A 23,391-nucleotide genomic window follows, 5' to 3' on the forward strand; every position below is an offset into this window, starting at 1 on the left:
CATTTACTTCAATTGTTTTTGATTTGGCTGCAACTCTGTTTGTCCCTGAAACTCCAACAGTGTTTTGTGGACTCAAACATTTCACCCTCCATCGGCACAGCGGTGAGTAGATGAGTGAATTTTAATTTGAATGAGATAAACATCAAAGTCTGACCATGTTCCCATCATCCTCCACTGTTTGTAAATGTTTTGCCGTCAAAAGCCAGATTCTGAGGAAACAACACTATAAACTCATCGTCTGAGATGATGATGATGCCATCATTGTCTTTCACACTTAAGTTTGTTAACTCTCATTACTCTCTTCCTTCTTCTCTGTCTCTTCACGTTCGCACCACAGTGGCTTAAAGATAAGAGGAGGCTGATTTCCCTTTTTAAAAACAGGATAAACCCCATTTGAAGGGGTCAGAGGTCAAAGGTCGTTTAAGCCTGCGACTCTCTCTCCGCTGTCATACTTATATACATACTGAGAGGATTTCAGCTGCTCGGCTCCGACGCCTCAGCTGTCGAACCTACGCACGTTCACTGCTGTTATACGTATATTTCTATGGTGGCAGAGATCTGTGTGTGGGAACAGCTGCGAGCCAGATTATAAAAAGAAGTTGAGGTGAAGCAATTCTTGAACTCGTCTGCAGCTGCCAGATCAGCACTTTATGTCTTTTATGCTGCAGTGGAATAAGTGATTGTTCTACAGCACCAGACACGAGTCATTATGATGTCTGCAGGCGTTTGTCAGGCTGGGACTCCCCCGTGAAACTGAACGACCAGGGTTGGAGACTTTAAGATTTCCATCAGAACACATTAACTCCTGTTTTAATCCCATGCAAGAGTCAGTCCTCTGTCATAATATCCATGTGTGCTGCATCTCCTGTGCTTGTTTATGGTTCTGCAGCGTTTCTCACCTCCTCTCCCTCAGTGTTTTCTCCACACTAAGCGCCCTCCCTCACCAGCACTGCTCCACTAACTAGCTCCTCTAAAAGGCTTAGAGTAAACAGGATTAGGGAGCATTAAAAAAAGGCCCCCCCCTCTCTCTCTCCGGGGGCCATCTGCCTATCTTCCCTCAGCCAGGAGCTGTCCTCTCCGCACCATGGGACACACCTCTCTTCAGGGGAACGCAGGAAACCAGTATGCGATTGTATCGTCAAACGATTTCTAGCATTGGGCTTCTGGGATTTTAGTTTTTTTTTCAATGTCTGGACATTTTTGAACTATGCAAACTTGTAAGAAGCTTTTCACATCACTGCTGAACGACTTGACAGGAAGTTTTCTTGATCCATTTCTACGGATTTAAACACAACTACAGATTTAATATGAGTTTCGTGTCGTGGAAATGTGTTTTTTATCCTGTTGCATTCAGTTTTCTCATCATATTTCTGGACATAAGGACAGGTACGTTTAAATTCTGCACTCATCAGTATCTGGTCCATTTCTCAGATTCAAAGTCCTAAACGTCTTTTCCAGGTGCAACACTGGAAGGTTCCTCTATGGGACAATTCAATCTGCCTTACAGTCAGGAGCCGGTGGCGTTTCCACACATCGTTCGAGTATCTGATGTGAAGGCATCACACGAAGGCCACGCGGTCGTCTCTCGAAAGAAGAGGAACATCCTTTTCCCGAGTGGAGTCAAACTGTGCGCGCAGGAGACAGCGCAGCAGGTTGTTTCAAACCATCTGAGCTACTTTCATCTGAGAGGTGAGATAAAGGAGAGGAGCTCACAGTGCAGAGAAACAGTCTAACAATATAAATACATTGATCTAGTGAGATTGTTCATTGAGTGAAATGTCCAATAGGAAGGAGTTTTAACCTTTTGACATTTGTGAGGTCACCAGGAGCAATTAGGCCTGATGAGATTTACACTCAAACCGACTGTGGTCTACTTCTGACAGATGTGTCTCTTCACAGTCGCTTCAAGCAAACTACAGACGACATCAGTCAGTAGATACTTAGTTGAGGTTTAATTAAGAACTCAACCAGTTTAACATTGAAGGTAGTTAAAAAAAAATCGATGCAGCAGAATCAGAGATATCTTATCAATATCTAGTGCCTACGTTACCCACAATGCACCTCAACCACCTCCAATTTTGGTATGAAATTCTTGTGTCGCTTTGAGGTTCTGGCCCCAAACACAGTTGAGATCACAACAAAGACTATAAATAGTTCGTTATTATAGAATAAATGAACAAACTGTGTATTAAGTTGTTCAAATTAGTTCCAACTTCACCAAATACAACAGTAACTGAAATGAAACTAATCAGTAACCAAAAATAAATCTAAAATGAAGTACTCAGTACTTTAATACTTTATTTGTATTTTGATGATGATGCATATGTGTATGAATACAGTACTAATAATAATCTTTATTTATATTGCATCTTTCAAAACAAAGTTACAAAGTGCTTTACAAGACGATTAAAAACATTATTTTTTTTATAAAATCATTTAAAACATCAAATGAAATGATACAAGGAGACTTAGAAAATAAAAGTAAGTTCAAACAACAAGCACATTCAAAAATAAAGTAATTTAACCACTTAAGTGCCATTCCAAATGCATTGTGGTATCTCTACTTTCCATGAAGTAAAGAATCTAGACATTTAATACACGGCTTGATTTATCTGTGTTTGAGACGGGAGCACATGGAGCTGCAGAGCACCAGGTGCGGAGGAGCATTCAACATATGTGCGTCTGTGAAGGTGTAAATGTGACGTTTGTTATGTAAGAAGTACAATTTGGATCTAGAGGTGACCACCAGAGTCTCGTGTTTCCCAGACGGCGTTGATAAGAGGAGGAGATCCGAGCATATGTCCATGCACCGACTTTGGATCAGTGCCCAGTCGGCTCACTCATGAAAAGGGGGTTATGTCATGATGCAAACATGGCAGAGTTAGATATGAGCGTCAGCACTTTGAGCTGATGATATATATTTTTGCAAAAAAGGTCTTTCATTGTTTGAACGATTTAAAAGTTGATACTATTCCTCCACTAATGAGGCGGCAGAGTGGGGATTCTAACCTTGAATGCCTTTTACAAGAATTTAAAGTGCACTTACAGTCGTTACCGAGCTGTAGAAAGAAAAATAATATGGAAAATGTTTCTCTAAATGTGCTGTGTAACTTAGTTTTAAGTGGATGCTGTGTTTCCCTGCTCTGACCAGTGTGCCAGGAGACCATATGGGAGGCTTTCAAGATCTTCTGGGACCGACTCCCGGAGCAAGAGGAGTACCAAAGCTGGATGAGCCAGTGCCAGGAAGGCACAGCCACGGCACAAAATGTTGGCGGCTACTTCAGCCAGTCCGAGGAGCACGAGGCTCTGGTTAGAAAGGTTTGTGGATGACTAATGAATTAATAAAAGTTTGTATATTAGCAGCACAGGGGATAATAAACATCTCTGCAGGCGGCTGATACTGTTACTAAACAATATTCTTCTCTTTTTCAGAGAATGTCACGGCCTGCTTTGAAAAGGTAAAACTTCCCATGTGCTCACACGCTGATTCAGTGATCTCCAAACTCATAAAATCAGAGTTTTGTAAATGTGTTGTTTTTCTCGTTGAATGTAGTGAACCCACCAAGTCCTGGCAAAATATGTGCAGGTGAGTTAGTCGAGACTTTTCACTCAAACCTGTTCGAGTTCACACTCCTCAGTTACAACACGACTTCAGAATTCTCCTGTTTATCAGTTTGTGTTTGATTTTATTTCCCTGTTGGATGTTGTTATGTTTTACTGTCGTGTGTTTGCCTTCTCATTGTTGACAAAGAGACGTCAAGGAAACATGTCGGTCTCATCTCTCACTAAGTGTTTATCCCCTTTGAAGCCTGTGTGCTGTGTTTTCTTTTTATTATAAGTGATGTGAGTTTGGTTGCATCTCTTCTCTCTCACAGCACTCCGGCACCAGACGCATCAAAAACTACTGAAGCTCCTAAACTAGGTCAGTGACCCCGTCCATCTTAGTACCTGTCACACACACAGGATGTAGTTACTAATGGTTTAACCTCTTCCACCTGGAATAAACTCGCATCTTCTTTTTGCACATGAACTCAACCAATCAGAAGAAGCAGCTAAGATAGAGGAGGAGGTGGTGGATGCAGCCATCATCACCCCAGATGTGGAGGAGAGTACGGTGAGTAAACACAAATACATCCATACACTTCTTACTCGATGTATATATGCACCTGCATTGCATTTTAAACTGTGTCTCCTTCTCGTGGAGCAGCTGGACAACGACATCGCCGTGCAGCCTCCCACGCCCGCCATGCTGGAGCAGGTGGTGGAGCTCAGCATCGTCCTGACCGGGCAGACGTACAGCGAAGAGCTGGAGGATCCAGTCAGCCTCCAGTTCCAGACGCTCAGTCGACAGCTGGCAGAGAAGGTTTGTGTCTGGCTCAGTCTCCTCCTGTCTGTCGCACTTACGACTTCCATCTCTGCTGCTGTATGTTGGCTCTGGTCTGGAGCTGCTGTATGTCCAGGTTTATGTTCTGTGATGGATGCATTGTTAGTTTTAATAACGTGCACTTTAACTGCAGTGGTGGTTAAACCCAACCTCTCTGAGGCCGGGGTTCAGAGACCACAGATTTTATGTTACAGGTTTGTTTTTGGTGAAATAACCATGTGATAAAAATACAGCTTAATGATGCATCTTGGGAAAAGATAAAATTTTCATATGTTTGCACAGATACTCACCTTAGGGCGACTTCAGGGGTTTTTACGGGTACTCCCAAAATTCAGCAAAATAATTTCTGTGCTTTCCCCAGCAGTCAGCTCGGCACACAGCTTGTTAACAATCGCATCTTAAACACATGATTTTATATCCTTAAAGGAACTCATTCCTCCTAATCACCTAAAATTTTGTTTTCTGCAGCGTTTTGTTGTACGTGTAGGATTTGAATACCTTCATACACTACACCACACACACAAGCTCACGTGCCTTAAGGGATTAAAGTCAATGTGGAAGTGGAGGGACAGGGACCGGAGACTCAGAGGTAGTGAATGAGGGAGTGGAGGTTTTCTGGCATCCTCCTTCTCTGGTGGATTAAATAAACCCGGTCATTGAGTTTCGATGTAACAGACCTTGGGGACAAATTAGAGTTCTGTTCAAGGTGACCATGGTGCAGCAGTCCGCCTCTTGAGGAAAAATTTGAGCTGTTTTGCACCAAGAAATCTGATTTATTTTGCCAAACGAAGACAAAAGGCCAAACAAGGCCGAACCATCGTCAACATGATTGTCTGGCTCTTATTGTGGAAATATCTGATGAACTGGGTTCTTCAGGCTCCATCCATTCACCAAGTTTGGTGGAAATTGATTCTTTAGTTTTTGCATTATTCTGCTGACAACTCAGCAGAGTGCAAACCTCTGTCAAGGCCCAACAATCCCCTTAAATCCAACCTTTAATTATTTTCTGGGAAAATGCTGAAAGAATTCCCGTCTTACAATGTCAAAGAATGTTCTCGATCCGTCCCCCTGGATCTCTGCTCAAATTTAATGGGCTCTCTCCTGACCAAGACCCCCATCCTTCCACCAAGTTTCATGATATTCCGTCCAGTAGTTTTTGCATAATCTTGCTCAAAAACCTCCTTGAAGGATTTATTGAGAAACAACGAGCTGCGGCTCGCCTCTTGATGCCCGATCGTCTTTGTGTTTGCAGATCGAAGACGCTCTGGAGGGTCTTCCTGGGTTTAAGAGTGTGTCAGTGCTGGACTTCAGGTCAGTCTCTCCCTGCCGTGTCCTCACGTTACGACCAAACTTTGTAGCTTCAACACCTTCTCCGCTCTCTGCAGAGGTTTAACAGCTTCTCTGTGTTTCATGCAGGCCTCAGGACAGCCAAGGGTGAGTCATCACTTCAGGCAGTTTCACCTTGAATTGTTCTTCCTGTCCTGTCTTGTATCTAAGCCCCGAGATCCCCCACAGCATTTCCTTAGCTGCAGCAGTGAGTGTGTGTGGCATCACCTTCATCCCACTCTGTGTTTACCTGTGGGTGTGGGCACGTGTTGAGGTGTGTCACTAGTTGCCTGTGTTAATGGTCTTAGTACGGTCACTCACCTGTTAAGTGGGATCAGATGGCCCCAAACCGAGCGAGCAGCTGTTTATCTATAGAGACGATTATTGTGGCTTTACGACCTCACCAATCAGCCTCTGGTGGACGGGCTGAGAGTAGAAGGAAGAGGAGGAGGAGGAGGAGGAGGAAGTGTAGAGAGAAAGAGAAAAGAGGTTAAGAGGAGGAATTTAAAAAGACAGGGACAGTTTCTTGTGCAACTGTACGACCAGTGCAGGAAGTATCCAAATATCATTTTATTTAAGTGAAATAATACCACAGTGGAAAAATTAATTCTTGCATCACAATTGCAGCTTTACAATTTAAAGTCAAAGGTCTCAAGTCTATAAGGTTTCATCCAGAGCCCCTCAGATAACCATGCTTTACTTCTCATCTGAATGCACAGCAAACTCTGAGGCCATGACATCTGAGGCTTCAGAGGCTTCACCAAAACTGGACCGCTGAATAATAAAAAATGGAGACTGGTGTAATGAATCATGAGTTCTGCTGAGGCTGCAGACAACAGGGTCAGAATTTGATTTTAAAAACATGAAACCAAGCCGTCAACTCGGTGGTAATGGTTTGATGGTGTGGGGCATGTTTTTTTGTGGGCTGCTTTCATGAGCATGACGATGAGTGCAGTGAACTTAAACGGCCTCCAGACACCAGGTCTCAGTCCAACAGAAATCCTATGGAATGTGGTAGATGTGTGCAGCAGCAATATGCAGCTGACAGAAACTATGAATTCTGGTTTGTGACAACCTGAAACCAGAATTAAATGTTAAAACCCACAATCTAGTGGGATCTGTATGATAATGGTGTTCCTAATAAAGTGCTCAGCAAGTGAGAATACAATGAAATATTACGGGATAAAACTATAAGATAGCAGAAAATGGAATCATTCAAGTGAAGTACAATCACTTTAAAATAGTACTACTAAGAATTATAATGAAATGATTTAGTTGTCACCGACTGCTGTAAAAAAGCAAAGTAAAGTAAAGTTTATATGAATTTAAACACGCTTTGCTGTTTTTATTTTGATTTACTTGTTAACTATACTATGGAATTTGGTGATGTTTACAATTCCCCACAGTGGTGCAGTGATGCTGCCACACAGCTCTGTGTGAGCGTGTGAAGCTAGAGGGGGGAAAATAAGGATCTCCGTCTGAACGGGGCCGACTGTGGTTTGGCTCGTGCTCAGCTGTTTGCCATAATCCCCACAAACTAGGTCAGAGTGGAGAGTTCCCAGTCGTCAAATAAAGGCAGATATATGTTTTTTTTTCCACAGTCTGGAATCTGTTGTGAGATTTCCAGGTTTATTATGATGTTATATTGATGGTTCTGCTGACTCGGCCCGTTTCTGACCTATATGGTTGAAACTCCTGCGTTCCAGGCGAGAGTAGATCGCTGCAGTCATCAGTCATCTGTGAGCGCTCAACAACTATTTTCACAAGTCTGATGTTAAATCACACTAGTGTTGGAGTGATTTCTTAGAGAACTGCTCTCTGATCGAGGAGACGTTTGTTTACCACTTTCTTTCTGTAAAATCACTTGTGTCACAACAAGTTCGGCAAAGTGGGCAACTGTCTGTGGCCCCTGACAACGGCTGATGACGTTAGTCCACAGCAACGACAATTTTGGTTTGATACAGGGCCCCCAAGTCCCTTTTGCCTCAGGGCCAAAAAAAACCCTTGAAACACTCTGAGTAAAAACATGGATGTAAAATGAATATAGATTTTGAACCCAGAGAGAGAGGACTGGGGAATAATGCAGAAGTAAAACAGTAAAATAAATGAGAATTTAGACTAAAAGCTAATTTTTGACTTTGGAAACAATAAGATCTTTGAAAGGTGTGAGAATATTTAAATATATTCAGGAGTCAACTTAATGTAAATGCTTTTGCACAGTCATGACACTATGGAGTCGAGGCTGATTGGCCTCTTTATAACAGTATTGCATTGAGACGAGACACATTACATCTATCTAAAGTTACAGTTCACAAGAAGACTTCAATTAGGACAATCAGTCATCATATATTGAATTATTTGAGTTTTTATTTGTGTCCTCAGGTTGGAGGGCTTAGTGATTGACTACGCCGTCACCGTGGCCGTGGACGCAGCGGGTGTGAGCAACGAGCAGCTGGACTACCTGACCCTGCAGTCGAACCGGGTGGAGAACTCGTACCACGAGGTCAAGGAGCGGCCCACTGTGGTGTACACCATCAGCGAGGTCAAGAACTTTGTCACTGAGGCTCTGCACAACAACGAGCTGGAGGCTGGTAAGACGATGACTGCGCTCAAACAGAACACACACACACACATGCACCTCTTTTATATTTTCTCTATAGCCAATTATTTCTTTGGCATTGCAGCAAAGTCACTGGGAAGACGTTGGCAGGGGACGTGCACGCAGCACAGGGCGAAGCTCCAAGTGTCAAATCAAGAAGAGGCCCTGTAGACTCAGCAGTGATATTACAACGTATGCTTACAACACTTGAGAAAACGTTCCAGGGTTTTAATAGTCTCATCTGTTTCCTATTTGTCTGCCCTCTGTCAGAGAGTACGGACACGTATTTCTAACGAGTTTCAGCTAAAAGTGAACAAACAACAGAGTCGTCATTTATAAGATCTGTGTCTTTTACTCTGTGCCACATTTAAATCCTCATTATTAAACGGTCTGCACAGTCAAACTCGGCAAAAATTGACGTTTTTAGGCTTTGATTTAATCCTTTAATTTGGCTCAAACCCAGCAAATGATCACAGTCAACTCTTAAACTCCAGCGATTTGATATTGTCAGAGTGTATAAGACAAAGAATCAAATCGAAGCGGCACAACCATCTTTTGTATTTCACCTTCCATGTTTTTCTTTCTTGTCACAAACCTTCCTTGAGTTGGAGAATTGGCTGAGTCATATCTGATAAGCAACAAGTGCTGTGAGCGTTGGGTTTGTTTTGTCAGGGAGATAATAGAGAAGGTCTGTGAAGATGCTCAGTCATCCAGGTCAGGTCCTTCTCCACAGCTCTGTAGCAGCGCTTCAGATGAGAGCGTGAAACAGCTTCAAGAACCCAAAGCAAGATCAATCGCCTTCGTAACAGCATTTAAAAACGAATAGAGCGTTTACCTCCTAGTTCCCTAAAATGCAGTCAAACTGGACTCATTCACACTCTCATCACTTCCCAGGGAAATCTGTGAAAGTGTCCAAAGTCGCCCCATCTCACAATGTTGAAGACCCACATCCAGTGAAAAAACCCAAAATCCAATTTGAACAAATCACGTGATGTATCAGCAATAAAGACTATGTGCATGTCATCGTAAATATCATAATGAATATACATAGAATGTATAACACATACATCACATCAAAAGATGGTTTTCCTGAACAGATTCAGGCTAAACTGTCATAAATACAAACGTCTACATTTCATTGTTAAAATAAGGAGTCAGAGTAACAACATATATCAACATTCAGGCGGAGGTATAGAAAAGTATCAGGTGAAAACATACAAACAAGAGTAAACACCACAGGAGTCATGATGGAGGGAATAAAATCACAGGAATCCCGACCCATAATGCATCCTTCCACCAAGTTTCGTGGAAATCCGTCCGGTGCCATAATCCCACTAACTGACTAACAAGCACAGACGAAAACATCCCCTTGTTGGTGGAGGTAAAGAAACAGTCCTCCGAGCTCCTCTTGTTTACCCACATGCAGTAGTGCTCTCTAATACCTGTTAACAGACTTGGATGAGTTGGCAGAGTTCCCCTTCAAATTCACTGTAGACACACACACACACACACACACACACACACACACACACACACACACACACACACACACACACACTAGGCAGATCCAAACCACTACCTGTGTTGGAGTTAGACACTCAGTAAGTCGGGTAGCCACCTCTTACTTCTGTCTGTTTCCCAGAAATGTGATGAAACTGAATGTGATGTGTGATAATGTCTAAACCATCCACCTCCTCCTGTGAGACGACCCCCCCCCCCACACGCTCATGTTTTCCAGATAAAGTGTGTCATTAGTTTACCGTGTTAGCGACCTCCCATGCAGATGGATGCCATCTAATGCTTCCATTAGTTATGGGCTGCGACATGAGAAATAATGGCTAAACAGTCTCATATGGCCGACATGTGTGGCCGGGGGAACTTAAAGGCACAGCTTGGCTTCGGCTCTGCTCGCAGTAATAGCCTTGGCTCACAGTGGATGATATTCACTCCAGATTTCTAGCACTGATTTGTGGATGTTTACCCCTGAAGGTAACGAAGGAATGGAGGCTGTCAGTGCCGAAGCGGCGACTGTTAAATGATTTTCTAGATCCTGGCAGGCAGGATTATTCAGGCCGTTTGGCACATTCGCCTCCTCTGTGTCAGTTTGTATTAATATTGGTTTCACCTCTGGTTTCGCAGTGTCTGAAATCCCAGAGTCTGTCAGCGCTGCGGACGGAGCCATGGTGAGTAACAAGTTACCTCCGCAGCTATCGTGACAACCACCGCTCTCTCTCCAGGCCTTCCACGCTTCTTTCAGCATCACACACACACAGAGATGACGAATCGCTCTTGTTTCAGGACGCTGACAGTCGTAGTATGACTGATGTTGGGTTTATCTGTAACTGGCTTTGTGATGTTATCCAGAGCCACACCACGGAGAGCAGGTAGGGGATGAGCTCACCAGCTAGGATGAAGTGAGGCTTTCAGGATTAGTTTGGCTCTTCGCTATAATAATCCACTGCTATTCTGGGGCAGAAGCTACAGTGCACCACACCACAGAGCGTCAGGAGGAGACACTGCACACATGAGTCCATTCAGACCCGTAACACTGTGTGTTCTTTAATGATCATCACAGTTTACGTTGCACTAAATGCATCTTCACAGCTCCGTTTTGCCGGGTGATTAATTTGACTCATTAGATGAATTGGGGGAAATGGCAAACTTCATCAGTAATTGATTCACAGTCTAGAGCGGAGAGCTACTGTGCCACAGACACACTTCACTGCCTCAGTTTAGATTCTGAACATTCCAGATTCAGCTTCTGCTTTTTCAAGTTTTCATTGAGTTAATATTGGAAGTTTCTGCAGAATAAAATAAGTAAATCAGTTTATTCAAAAAGTTCATTAAAACAGTTACGTCGTGGTTCTGCTTTCCTCCTAAATTCAGACAGACACTGTACAGATTCTGCTCGATGTAACCCTGAGCTGGTCGGCCGTCACTAATCAGATCAATTATTGTGTGACTTGGAGTTTGTGAGAGTCACGATGCCTGAAAGTGGTTCTGGGATGATCAGACAGTTTTCTGGAATCTCAGAAATCTGAAATGAAACAGAGTTTTTTAGTCTGTTATTATATAATTTAACAATTTTCTTGTCCTTTTATTTGGTCGACCTTTTATATCCAGTCTTCATTAGAGTTAATTTTTTGTCTCTATGTGCTGAATGTTTTAATTTAAATATATGTCAGCTTTGTGTCCTGAACTGGAGCTGCAGGAGCTCTGATTGGCCTGATTGGCACGGCTCACTCTGATGAAATATCTGTAAACAGTTCACATGACAGAAGCTGTTTGTGATGCAGGTGGTTGTTGTGGACGAGCCGCAGGAAATCAAGATCCTGGAAGAGGACGTTGAAGATGTCGACGTTATTGTTCTGGAGGAGAGCACTGTTGTGTCTGCGGCTCCCCTCCTGATCACCAGTGCACCTGAAGCTGACAGTGAGTGTGACTCCTCCTGTCACCTTCACCCTAGTTCCTCCTTTTTGTAACAGTCTTGCACTTTACTCAGGGATTTCAGAAAGAGCCTGAATGATATGATCGTTCAATATGAGCCTTTCACAGACGTATCAGTATCTGTGTTTGTTTGCTGAAATTAACTTCAAAAATGTCATATTTAATGTCATAATAAATTATTTTATATAAATATCAAGCTTCAATTATATTTCTTTGTCATGAGGGTTTGATAATAACATCTTATCTTTCTCATCAAATTCTTTTACTCCCATATGTGTGTATCAGCCCTGAATGGAGGATGGACACCCAAACTTTATTAAAAAAAAGTACTCTGTGTTTGTACTGAAGTGTTTCTGTATCTTTCAGTTCTCATTTCGTGAATCTCTTACTGAAAATATTTTCTTTGGTTTGCCACATAGATCTTGTGAGGTCTGGTAAAAGGCAGCCAGTTCCTGAAAAGGGAGACCGGCAGGCAAACTGAACTTCTTATCTTTGTTTTTCCAGTCATCGAGGAGGAGGGTCTGTTGCTGGAGGACACTGTGCAGACGGCTGCTGTAGAGAACCCCCCACCAGAGAATTTACCGGCTGAACTTCCCTCCCCTGAGCTGCCAGAGGACGTCACGCTGTCTGAACCACCGATGGAGGTCGAGGCCTCCGGCTCTGACCTGGAGGACCTGCTGCAGCTGACCACAGCCTCAGACTCGGGAGAGGACGTAGAAAATCCAGAGGAGACGGAGAGTTCGGAAGAAGAAGGCCTGCCTGCTCTCATCCCGTCTCTCGAGGCTGTAGATGTAGCAGGTGAAGCATCACAACCAGATTCATCAGAAATCAGTCTGTTTCCTGTGGATGAAGAGTCGGTGGAGGTGATAAATGAAGATTCAAACCTCACCGATGTTCCACTTGCAGTTGAGGAGGAAAACCCCAAAGATGCAGCCGTAGATGTGATATTGGACATTGAACCATCTGAAACTTTTGAGGAATCTGTAATTGAAGATCACAGTGTGGAGGAGGCAGCAGAGAGCGAAGGACAAGAGGTGCCGGTCGACTCAGGGACACCTGAAGCACCGGCAGTAGAGGAAGAGGCCACAGGAGCTCCCTCAATCTCAACAGAAGATCTCACGGAGGAAGAGGTTTTACTGGTGAACAAGGATGAAGAAGAACCACCTGGGACAGATTCTTTGAATCCTGTCCAACCAACTGCCCTGTCTCCAGAGAGGGAGTCGCCTTTCACCCGCGTCTCTGACGTTAACCCTGCCTCTGAGGGGCTACCTGACATCGTCATCCCTTCACTGGTGGAGGTAAAAATTAAATTAAAACTGAAACAGGATTTGGTTTTGGATGCTTAATTCTGATTCCTTGCACAAATAAGACCACATGTGCAGCTCGGGATGCAAGTTTCTGTCCAAACCCGAGAGAAAATTAATCGAGCCTGTCCCGTCATGGCCAGAGTCACACAATGAAGTCCACAGGGAAAAAACTAAAACATAGAAACAATGGGAACAGCATTTTCCATGATGTACCACAGACTAGAGCAGCTCATAGCAAACAAACAGTCACTTTTCTTACAATATTCTGGATTTCTACTTGAAGAATTTGGACCAGATTAGCTCAGCCTGCTAAAAACACTGATTACTGTTCAGTGATTGGCAACTCAGTTTCTCCTGCATTGTACAAAGTGGGAGGTAGTTTATATATTTCTTTCAATGGTCAGTTTGTGGTGATGGTAAATGACCAGACTGTAACTTCAGATCTCTGTAGGTTACCCCAGGATTTGAATCATGACACACGTGGAGTCACAAACTAATGTACTCGCTCTGCACAAATCACAGATTAAGCTAATTAACAGTGTCACCTCTCTCCTGGTCCACTAACTTGGAACGTACTATTTTTAGTAAGTCGGTAAAAAGTCATGCAACCTGGAGAGACTAGTTCTGCAACAACAAAAAACACCCATACACTTAATTCAATGGTCATTTACAATTTTAGGTTCAAAAGTCAAAACAAGCGTCAGTAACATGATGCTGAATTTCTCCAGATCCAGACCTCTATCGAAGGCTTGGATGACGCCACCATTGGAGACCCGGGCTTCGACGTGGTTCATTATGGTTATGGTTTGATTAACCACACGGAGGAAGGCAGCACTGGATTCCCGTTCGGTGTGGCACACGGCACCGACCAGGTCAGCATCTCCATGCCTGCGAACCCCGGACGAGCGCTGATGGTGTTCTTCAGCCTGAGGGTGACCAACATGATCTTCTCCGACGATCTCTTCAACAAGAGCTCGGCAGAGTACAAAGCTTTGGAGCAACGCTTTCTAGAGCTGGTGAACTTCTCACAGTCCCTCATGGCTCTCATCGGTCGCACTGTTGTATTGATTTGTAAAATCAATTTTTTCTTTTCTAAAATCTTTTCCCTCAGCTCGTGCCCTACCTGCAGTCCAACCTGAGTCACTTTGAGAACCTGGAGATCCTGAACTTCAGGAACGGAAGCATTGTGGTGAACAGCCGGATGAAATTTGGGAAACCTGTGGCTCAGGCCGTCACCACCACCGTCTACCTGATCCTGGAGGACTTCTGTAACACAGCCTACCAGACCATGAACCTGGCCATTGATAAGTACTCTCTGGATGTCGAGTCAGGTGGGTGATGAGCACATTTTATTAACTACAGAACACTTAAAACCGATAAATAAGCAGTCCTTCTTATTTCTGTGTGTATTATATCCTCCTCCTTTGTATAATATAGCTTAGTTATATTATCTGAGCCAGCACAACATTTCACTTCCTCGTGTGGTGTCTTCCTCCAGGCTCCTGTGTATCAGTCAGCTTGTAATCTGCCACTGATGATACCATTAATTCATGCTTATGTTTTGGATGAGCTCTGATAATCTGTCTGAGTCGCAGCCAGTGCACCAGGCTGGATCTCTTTGTATTAAGCTGCTCTAACTCTGTATTTACCAGACTGACATGAGCAGACATGTAGATCTTCTCATATAACAAAAAAGTAAATCAATCTATTTCTTCAACTCTGTTACCTTTTTTAAAATCTGGACTTTTTAAATAGCAAACCCACAATCAACCTGCTTGTCAGTCACAGCTCTTCCTGTTTCTTCATCATCCAGGGGACCAGGCTGACCCCTGTAAGTTCCAGGCCTGTAACGAGTATGCAGAGTGTAAGGTGAACAAGTGGTCTGGGGAGGCGGAGTGTGTCTGTAACGCCGGCTACTTCAGTGTGGACGACCTGCCCTGTCAGAGCATCTGCGATCTGCGGACTGACTTCTGCCTCAATGACGGCAAGTGTGACATCATCCCCGGCCAGGGAGCCATCTGCAGGTGGGTGGGGGTTAGGGGAAGTGATCGTCTCTCTGTGAGTGTGTGCGGGAAAGAGCGTCTGAGTTTGCAGGTTTCAGACGCCAGTGCTCCATCACGTAATCCAAAACAGATTTTCAAGCGTTACCGCAGATCTTGAAGGAGGCCAGAGTCTTAGAGCTTTGGGTTTTAAAGGTGCTTTGTTTGGCTGGATGTGGATCATGTGTAGAGGAGAGACGCCCGGTGCGTTTCAAACCTTTGTTCAAAAAAGCTTTTTCAAATTAAGTTCCGTATATTTGTGACGCAAAATATGTTCAGGTCTCAAGGCTAATGAAATATAATGAGGCTATAAACATTAAATGGAATCAAGATTTGTTTACACCTTTGTTGGCTGCAAAAAACAATTAACCATCTTCAAATATTTATATATTTGGCCAAAGTAATTTAAGCAATTTAAGAAAATCAACATGTTATCATTTGACTCAAACTGTGGCTGCTTACAATTTTCATTTATTGACACTAAAGCCTTAAATGTGAGTGAATAAAAATAACAAATACAGTTTGTTAAGACATAATCGCAACGATCTAATTATACTGAGCAGACTGTGGCTCAACCTGAAATTACACCAAAAACAACATCAAATTATTTTCCTTTTTTAAGGATGAACAAGTATTTGCTGAAAGAAACAAGTGTGCAGCTTCAGCGTTTTCAATTCAGATGCATTTATAGAATCTACACATACGTCACCATGTCCAAACAGACACTGCAAAGGTTTATGAGTGTAAGATTATAAACCTTTTATTCCAATCAGTGATAGAAACATGTCCTCCGGCTCTATTGTAGATGTGCTAAGTGTTGACGTGCGTGACTGTGAACAGACACAGGAGAGCTTGTGTGTGCCAAGATGAGTGCTAACCTTAGTTTCACACCCACTACCACATCATAAAACACTCAGGCAACTCCAGATGCTGTCGGATTGTTGTTTACTTCTTCACTGTTGATCTGAAAGTGTTGATTTGTTCCATGGAGACGTAAAGCAAACTTTTTTTTATGTCAAAACGTGGAATTAATTATTCAATAACACATCTAGAGCATTAAGAGTGTAGACCTGTTATCAACCCTATCCTCTAGTCTTTCAACAGACAAAAATAGACAGAAGAGTGAAACTTCGTTCTGCTGTTCCCTGAATGATTTACACGTTTTTACGTCTGTTTGTGTTGTACAATGTTTTGTTTTTGTTTGTATAAGCAAGTCGCAGAAGTTGTTTTATGACATTATGACAAATCGTCATCTCAGGTGTCGTGTTGGGGAGAACTGGTGGTACCGAGGGGAACACTGTGAGGAGTATGTGTCCGAGCCGCTGGTGGTTGGCATAGCGATCGCCTCCGTAGCTGGTTTCTTGTTGGTGGCCTCCGGAGTGATCTTTTTCCTGGCCAGAACGTTGCGGGATCAGTACGACAAGGATGAGTCAGAGGATCCCATAAGGTGAGGAAGACCACGTGTTAACATCTAATCCACAGCATGTATGAGTGTAGAGATTAATGTAGATTAGTTCTTACTACAGAAGGAGGTTTGAATAGATAAAAAATCAATCTGATACTTATGATACTTACCATATACATTATATTTAACCTTCACCCTGCAGCTTAATCAGATAAACGCCATATGATGGATTAACCAGTAGGATTTTTTTTCCAGTAACTCCTGTGAATAAACACAACTGTTTGAACAGAAACTTCAGTGTGTCTGATGAGGAGTCTGGTTATTTTCTTGAGGGTTCAGAATAACCTGAGACGTCCTGTGACTGTATCCTCAGTTGAACAGGCAAAATAATCCATTGCACCATCTCTTCCCCGTCCCTAATTCACAGCATTGTGGCCACCGTCTCCCTCTCTCCCTCTCCTCCCGTCTTCTTCACTTTTTTCACTCTTTTCTCTGTTTGTGTGGGTTCTTGTGTGATTATGTGTGTGTGTGTGTGTGTGTGCAGCCCTGGAGAGAAATGCTGTGTTAACTTCAGCCAATTAGCAGATCAGATATAGGACTGATCTATTTCCAAAAAGCCTTAAACACCCAACACGAGGCTTTGTGATTGTCTGGTGTCTGACCGGGAAATAAACATGAGGTTAGGGAAGGTTAATCAAAGTCTTATTCAATGAAGCTTAGTTTTGTTTTGCGGCGAGACAGTGTGGCTCTGTGTCATCCAGCCTCTCCTCATTTCTCTGTGTCATGTTGCAGGGGAGCAGAGAGTCTCCCGTCTCTGGAGAGGGCGACCAAGTACAATCCCATGTACGAGAGCGAGGCGACCACAGGCTATAGCCACTACTACCGTCGCTATCCCGACTATCCACTGTACAGCAGCGCCAGTGCTGAGGCCTCCACGGACTTCAGCAGCGAGGAAATACGGCACATCTACGAGAACAGTGAATTAACCAAGGAGGTGTGTTTGTGCACCGCAGTGTTAGTCACACGATACGGCCTTTACTGTTTAAAACAAATCCAAATAGTTTATGATTCAATGAAATATTACCAAGCAGTCGTGCTTTTCTGCCAAGCAAATAAATAATTTATTCATTTATTCTGATCCAAACTTGAATAGGTTCTTTCATGGGTGATGCTCCACCCCTCTACACATTTTCATGGAAATTAGTTCAGTAGTTTTTGCTTAATGCTAAATAACTACCAAACAGTGATGATAACAGAGCCCCCCTTGGCATAGGTAATAAATGATCACAGAGAAAGTTAGAGGCGAATAAAAGATGCTTTTTAAACTTGTGTTTTATGATTTATACTCTCTGGAGACACTACAGCTCTATTTTTGGGAGGTGTGTTGAGGAATATATATTTTCGTCTGGATTGATAGTTCAAATGGAGAATAAATTTCCCTGACTGTACTTTTACTGAAGTGCAGTCAGGTAAATGTGTCTTGCTCAATGTCATCTGGATGCCAGTTACCAAGCAAAGCCAGGACACATCTTTATTTTCCCACCTCCACATTTTACCTGAAAAGAATCTGGACTGCAAACTCGAAGGCCGCAGACTTGTTTCGTTCCACCAATTGCTTTTGAATCCTTGAAATCAGAAAATTGTTGCGTTATGTTTGAGCCACATTCTGCTCATTTGACTGTTTATCTGCCTGTGATGCACTGATGTAATGTTCCCTCTGGACTGATATCATGTGTTTCTGCAGGAAATCCAAGACAGGATACGCATCATTGAACTCTACGCTAAGGACCGGCAGTTTGCAGACTTTGTACGGCAGCATCAAGCGTGAGTTTCTCTCTCTCTTGTTTCTCCCCCCCCCCCCCTTTACACTGCGATGAGATAAACAGGCCGGACAGGATGGGAGGAAATAGGGAAGTGAGTTTGAGATACTGGATGCTGACAGAAGACAAAATCAAAGTGAAAAAAGGGTTCGCTGAGAGCTGGAGGAGATGAAGGATGCAAGCCATGCCAAATCAGTGAGGAGACACATCTATCATTACCAAATCTTCAGCAGCCAGGCCCGGAGCTGATACAGTGAGACAGAAACAATTACGACACACAGACATTCCTTTGTCTGCCAACAGTTTGGCAGTAACAGTGTCTGTGTGTTATGGCTGTGAGGGTATTTAAGAGGGATCTGGCTGAAGATGCCTGTTGTCTGTGCCATGCAGAGTCTTTGTGCCAGAAAAGCCTCAGTTAAGTCATGGGCACTTGTCTGTGCAGTAAGTAAAGTAACTAATTTCCAATGTGTCTCTCTCTCTCTCTGTGTGTGTGTGTGTGTGTGTGTGTGTGTGTGTGTGTGTGCATGTGCATGTGCTTGCAGGGTCCTGGATACCTGCAGAGAGAGCTCAGCTCCACAGACTTGAAACTTTGCTGTCAACAACAAGAAGGTATTTCCCCTTCATTTGTAGATTGCCAGTTTAAGTTCCCCTCAAGATTTTTGTTAAAACATAACAATAAGATATATTTTTTCTGTCAATGGAAAGGAATATCAACAGTTTTCGGAATGGGAAGGATTATGGTCTAGATGCATAAAGACAGGAAAGAAACACCTCTTTTCCTCTGTGTTTTTGGCCTCTTGTGCACCGCCTTCCAAAGTGCCGATATAAAAACAGTGTTTTGTTGTTGTTTGTATCAGTTTCTATAAAGTCACTTTCGACTGATCCGCCGATTCGATCTGCCGGCGGCTGCAGGGGCGAAAATATTCTACTTCTCGTAGCATCAGTGAGACAAGAACAATGATCGATCTTCATTTGTAGATGCAACAGATGTTTAGGAAATCCCCATGTTTTTGAACAAAGAACAATGAACAGCAAAAGTGACTGAAAAAAAACTATTGTGGCAAGTGTGTAAATACACAGACTAACAAACTGTCAGCAGGAGATGGAATTCATCACATCCTCTTTGGAGAGAAACAAACACATACCACCACATTAGAAAGACTAAATAAAACGCACATGAAATAACAAAGCAGAAACAAAGTGAATCACACAGATATACACTGCCAGTGGTTATATAGCTTCACACGATCCCTCACACACAAACTCACACACGGAGCAGAAAACACATCTGAATTCTCTGAATACAAATCTAAGATATGTCAGGTCACTGAAGCCTTCAGCCAATCAAAGCTCAAAAGTCGGCCCAGAGGTGCTGCAGCTGGAGCAGAGCAACCGCACAATCTGATTGCAGCCGGCTCGCTCCTGTAATGTTTAAAGCTCAGGTGACCTGGTGACATTTTGCAGCACTGGATGAAGTCAGAAAAAAATTCTAACCAGCATGCACCACGTTAAGTCAAATGCATTTTATGTAAACTGACTGAGCTTTCCGGAAACAATACAATCCTATATATTGACCAAAGGACATAAAAGACATAGAAGAAAAAGAAAGTGCTCTCACCATGGGAGAAGAAACACTAGTTCAGATGTGAAGGACAGTTTTGAAATGAAACAAAGGAACTTTGTTGCATCAATATTACTCTCGTGTCTGTAGCTGAAGCTAGCTGGCATTTGGCTTAGTCTAGAATAATGACTGGAAACAGGTGAATATATGCAGCCTCTGTCCAAAGTCAACAGAATCTGCCCAGCAGCGCCCTCTAATGCTCACTAATCAATATGACACATCTCACTAATCAATATGATACATCTCCTTTGTTGAGCCTTAAAAAACAAGTGGGGAAAAACAAAGTCAAAGTTGTGCAAAGGTTAACGTGCAGGGTTTTGTTGTTGGCCAGGAGCAGCTGGCAGGAAAACACACGACTCTCCAGGAAGTTTTTGACCGAGCCAAGAAATAGTCCGGTACAGATCCCCACTAAAATGACGAATTGTCATCTTCATGGTTTGGTTTGGATTTTGAAAGATTATTTCTCTCTGGACAAAGCCAGGCTTTCTGTTTCACCCTTTTTCCAGTTGCTAAGCTAAGTTAATAGCTGCTCCAGCTTTATCATAACCAAGCAATCGAGCGGTATCAATCTTTTTCTAGCAAACGTTGAACTGTTTCTTTACTGGGTTCATTGCATGTGGCACCTATATTATTTTATTACAAGGCATTAAATTCAACAACTTAGGTTTAGAGTTGGAAATAATTTGTGCAAAACACTAACAGGCTGTTCTGTGTGTACTTTAAGAATGTGTATATACTCTATACCTACACATCTCTTCTGCTTTACAGAAATATGCCTCAGGTTACGTGAAGCTCTCTGTTACTTTCTTCTTCTTGGCCGTGCTTCCCGGAGCCTGGACCTCGCTGTGTAAAAGGACTGTCATTCAGAACACAATGATTGTCTTAGTGAAGGGCCCCTCTCTGCCCGTCTGTCCCTGCCTGAGCTGCTGACTCTTCTTCCTCGGTGCCTTCCTCTCTTGACTTGAGCTGTGACATCAAGGATCTGTGTATTTTTTCTGCTGCTCATCCAAAGGACGTCTTCCTTCGGGTCAAACCGGACCGCATCCTATTACTTGAAATGTTCACAGAGACAAATGAAATACTGTATATTACTTTTGCTTAGTGACTTTTTGTTTCCCCATATTCTATTTGTCCACACTTAAAAAGGGAAGATTATAAGATTGAAAATATGTATATTGTTTGCTAGTTGATATTATTGAATGAGAGTTTGTGTCTCTACAAGGCTCATTTGAGACTTTAGCTCTTCTTCAGAGAGACGTAGAGAAAGTTGCTGCTTTTTAGTCAATGGTGCTATCTTAATGTAAAACACTCTTTGAAATGTAGTGATCTATAATGACTAATCTTTACAATTTAAAAGCAAAACCAAAGGATCAAGTCTTTATAATTAAACATTATTATATATTAATGGAATAGTTTGGTATTTTGGGAAATGTAAGTATATATAGGTATTTTTTGGCAGAAACATAAAGTCCGGAAAATGTCTGGAAAATTGGGCCCAGACATTTTCCACAGTTTGTCTTTTCCGTATAAGGAACGCATACAAATATGAAAAATCTGCATCTACTGTTAGTTTTTGCTCGAAATCAAAAAAGTATATTTCCCAAAATGTTGAACTACAAAGTGGCTGCATTGAGTGCTAGCATTTGTGTCCATCACATTCCACACAACTATAAATGCAAAGTTATTCCAAGCTAGTTCCACTGGCAGATGATTCTCCTGCTTCTTTAAGGGCCTCATCAGTCAGAAGCTCCGGTGTATGTTTGTAAATGTAAAGCGTTGCAGACATAAGAAAATGAAAACAGTGGTTAGGCGAGAAAGACGGAGCATGAACCTTCTACAGCGCTGGGATCCAGAAATAAGTGAAAACACATTTCACTGGAAAAATGCTCTGGGGCAAGCGGCCCAGGGATTTGATCAAATGGTCTGCTTTCAGATCTCATATGTAATGCAAGTGAAAGAATAGGAAAAGCAAGCTTATAAATAACATGTGTGCTTCAGAGAGACAACCTCAAGCTGCGGCTCATGTTGAAAAAACTTCAAGGTTACCAGCGATTCTGGGTAAAGAATGATCTGCCTACCAGTTTGGCCATTATCCTGCTCCTCAATGTGAAACCTTCTGACAGAATAATTCCAGTGTTTTTCTTTGGTATTTTCATGCGTTCCTCCCCGGACTTGTTGTGCTTGACCCCTCTCGTCCCCCGAGTGGATCCTCACAGCTGCAGTGGATTACGATCTGTAGGTTCTTTCGTTTGTTCTCATCCAGTGTGACCGTCAGTTCTGTTCGGAGGTCAGAGTCCAACATGCAGATCACATCCTAGCTTCTTGTTTACATTACATGCTTCTCGTCCCTTCGCTGTCCTTTCAGACACAAGTGATAAACACTGGTGAAGCAGACTCTTGTGACAGTGCCACGCCTTTCGCAATCTGCATCTTGCCTGTCATTTTTATACACACGTACACGCTTTTTGTGCGTCTGCACACGGTTCAACACCCTCTAAGACAAATCATCCCGCACCAGCTTCTGTCGTGTAAATAAGAGTGAACATATTGTATTGTTGGATTGTAGGCTGTGAATCATGTTTCTCAAATGTTTCAATACATGAACATATTGTTTTTATACGGTTTCACCACTTAAACAATGTCATCATACTGTGCAGCTGTGTAAACACTCTAATAAAATGTTTTTACATCATATGCAGACTCAAGCTCCATTGTACATTTGCTTCAGTATAATATTAAGGGAATATTTCAGATTTCTGCAACTTTGTACCTGTTCCTCATTACTGTAGTATATATTGTTTTCATTATAGATTGAGCTATGTATGTATATATATATTGCTCAACCCCAGCATGTAACTCCCTTGGCTCCTTGTGTCCCATTGAATAGATATTTGAAAACGGTAACACAACACTGCACTCACTATCCCCACTGCCGCCATTATGGAAACTAATTATCCTTTTTTTTTGCCACTGCAGCAGTGATCCTGGAAATACATGGGTATGAAATCAAGGTTGCAACTAAGCCTGAAGGGACATTAGTCGACTAGGTACAGAAGGATGAGAGACGGGTTATGGATAGAAAAGAAGTAGAGCGAGATGTTCATGAGTGACTCTCTAAAGATTTCCACTTTGACTACTAGTCCTCTAGAAAAACACCCAATATTCCAGATAGAACATCAGAAGTCTCTGTGCTGGTGCAGCACAAAGAGTAGCGCAGAACTCCCGGGCATCTAGTAAAGGACCCGAGTAACACGTGCACGCTTCCTCCATGCTGGTGTGGTGCACTGCTGAATGATAATAATCAAATAAGAATGAATTGGAATGAGTCAGGTCTGCATCATTTTTACTTTTCAAATTGTACTTTTACTAGAGTAAAATATTGTAATACATTTTTCACCACTGGTCACACAAACACAGCGTGGAAAAACAAATTAAATACTGTC

The 23,391-nt window shown here is 42.7% G+C and overlaps 1 protein-coding gene across 1 annotated transcript; it reads left to right on the forward strand.

Annotated features, from left to right (window-relative positions):
• Positions 1 to 1,050: 1,050 nt before the first annotated feature.
• impg2a (interphotoreceptor matrix proteoglycan 2a) lies at positions 1,051 to 22,640 on the forward strand. Its single transcript, XM_069533249.1, has 22 exons — positions 1,051 to 1,386; positions 1,459 to 1,689; positions 3,152 to 3,318; positions 3,433 to 3,458; positions 3,554 to 3,586; positions 3,876 to 3,922; positions 4,044 to 4,114; positions 4,208 to 4,363; positions 5,637 to 5,695; positions 5,801 to 5,818; positions 8,093 to 8,301; positions 10,449 to 10,492; positions 11,606 to 11,741; positions 12,261 to 13,054; positions 13,792 to 14,079; positions 14,175 to 14,394; positions 14,877 to 15,087; positions 16,361 to 16,549; positions 17,300 to 17,501; positions 18,252 to 18,331; positions 18,870 to 18,936; positions 20,717 to 22,640. The coding sequence occupies exons 1-21, from the start codon at positions 1,308 to 1,310 to the stop codon at positions 18,910 to 18,912; spliced, it is 3,303 nt and encodes a 1,100-aa protein (XP_069389350.1). The 5' UTR covers positions 1,051 to 1,307; the 3' UTR covers positions 18,913 to 18,936; positions 20,717 to 22,640.
• Positions 22,641 to 23,391: the final 751 nt, after the last annotated feature.

This window comes from Paralichthys olivaceus, chromosome 10 (genome assembly GCF_024713975.1).
Source record: "Paralichthys olivaceus isolate ysfri-2021 chromosome 10, ASM2471397v2, whole genome shotgun sequence".
In the NCBI taxonomy this organism is placed as follows: domain Eukaryota; kingdom Metazoa; phylum Chordata; class Actinopteri; order Pleuronectiformes; family Paralichthyidae; genus Paralichthys; species Paralichthys olivaceus.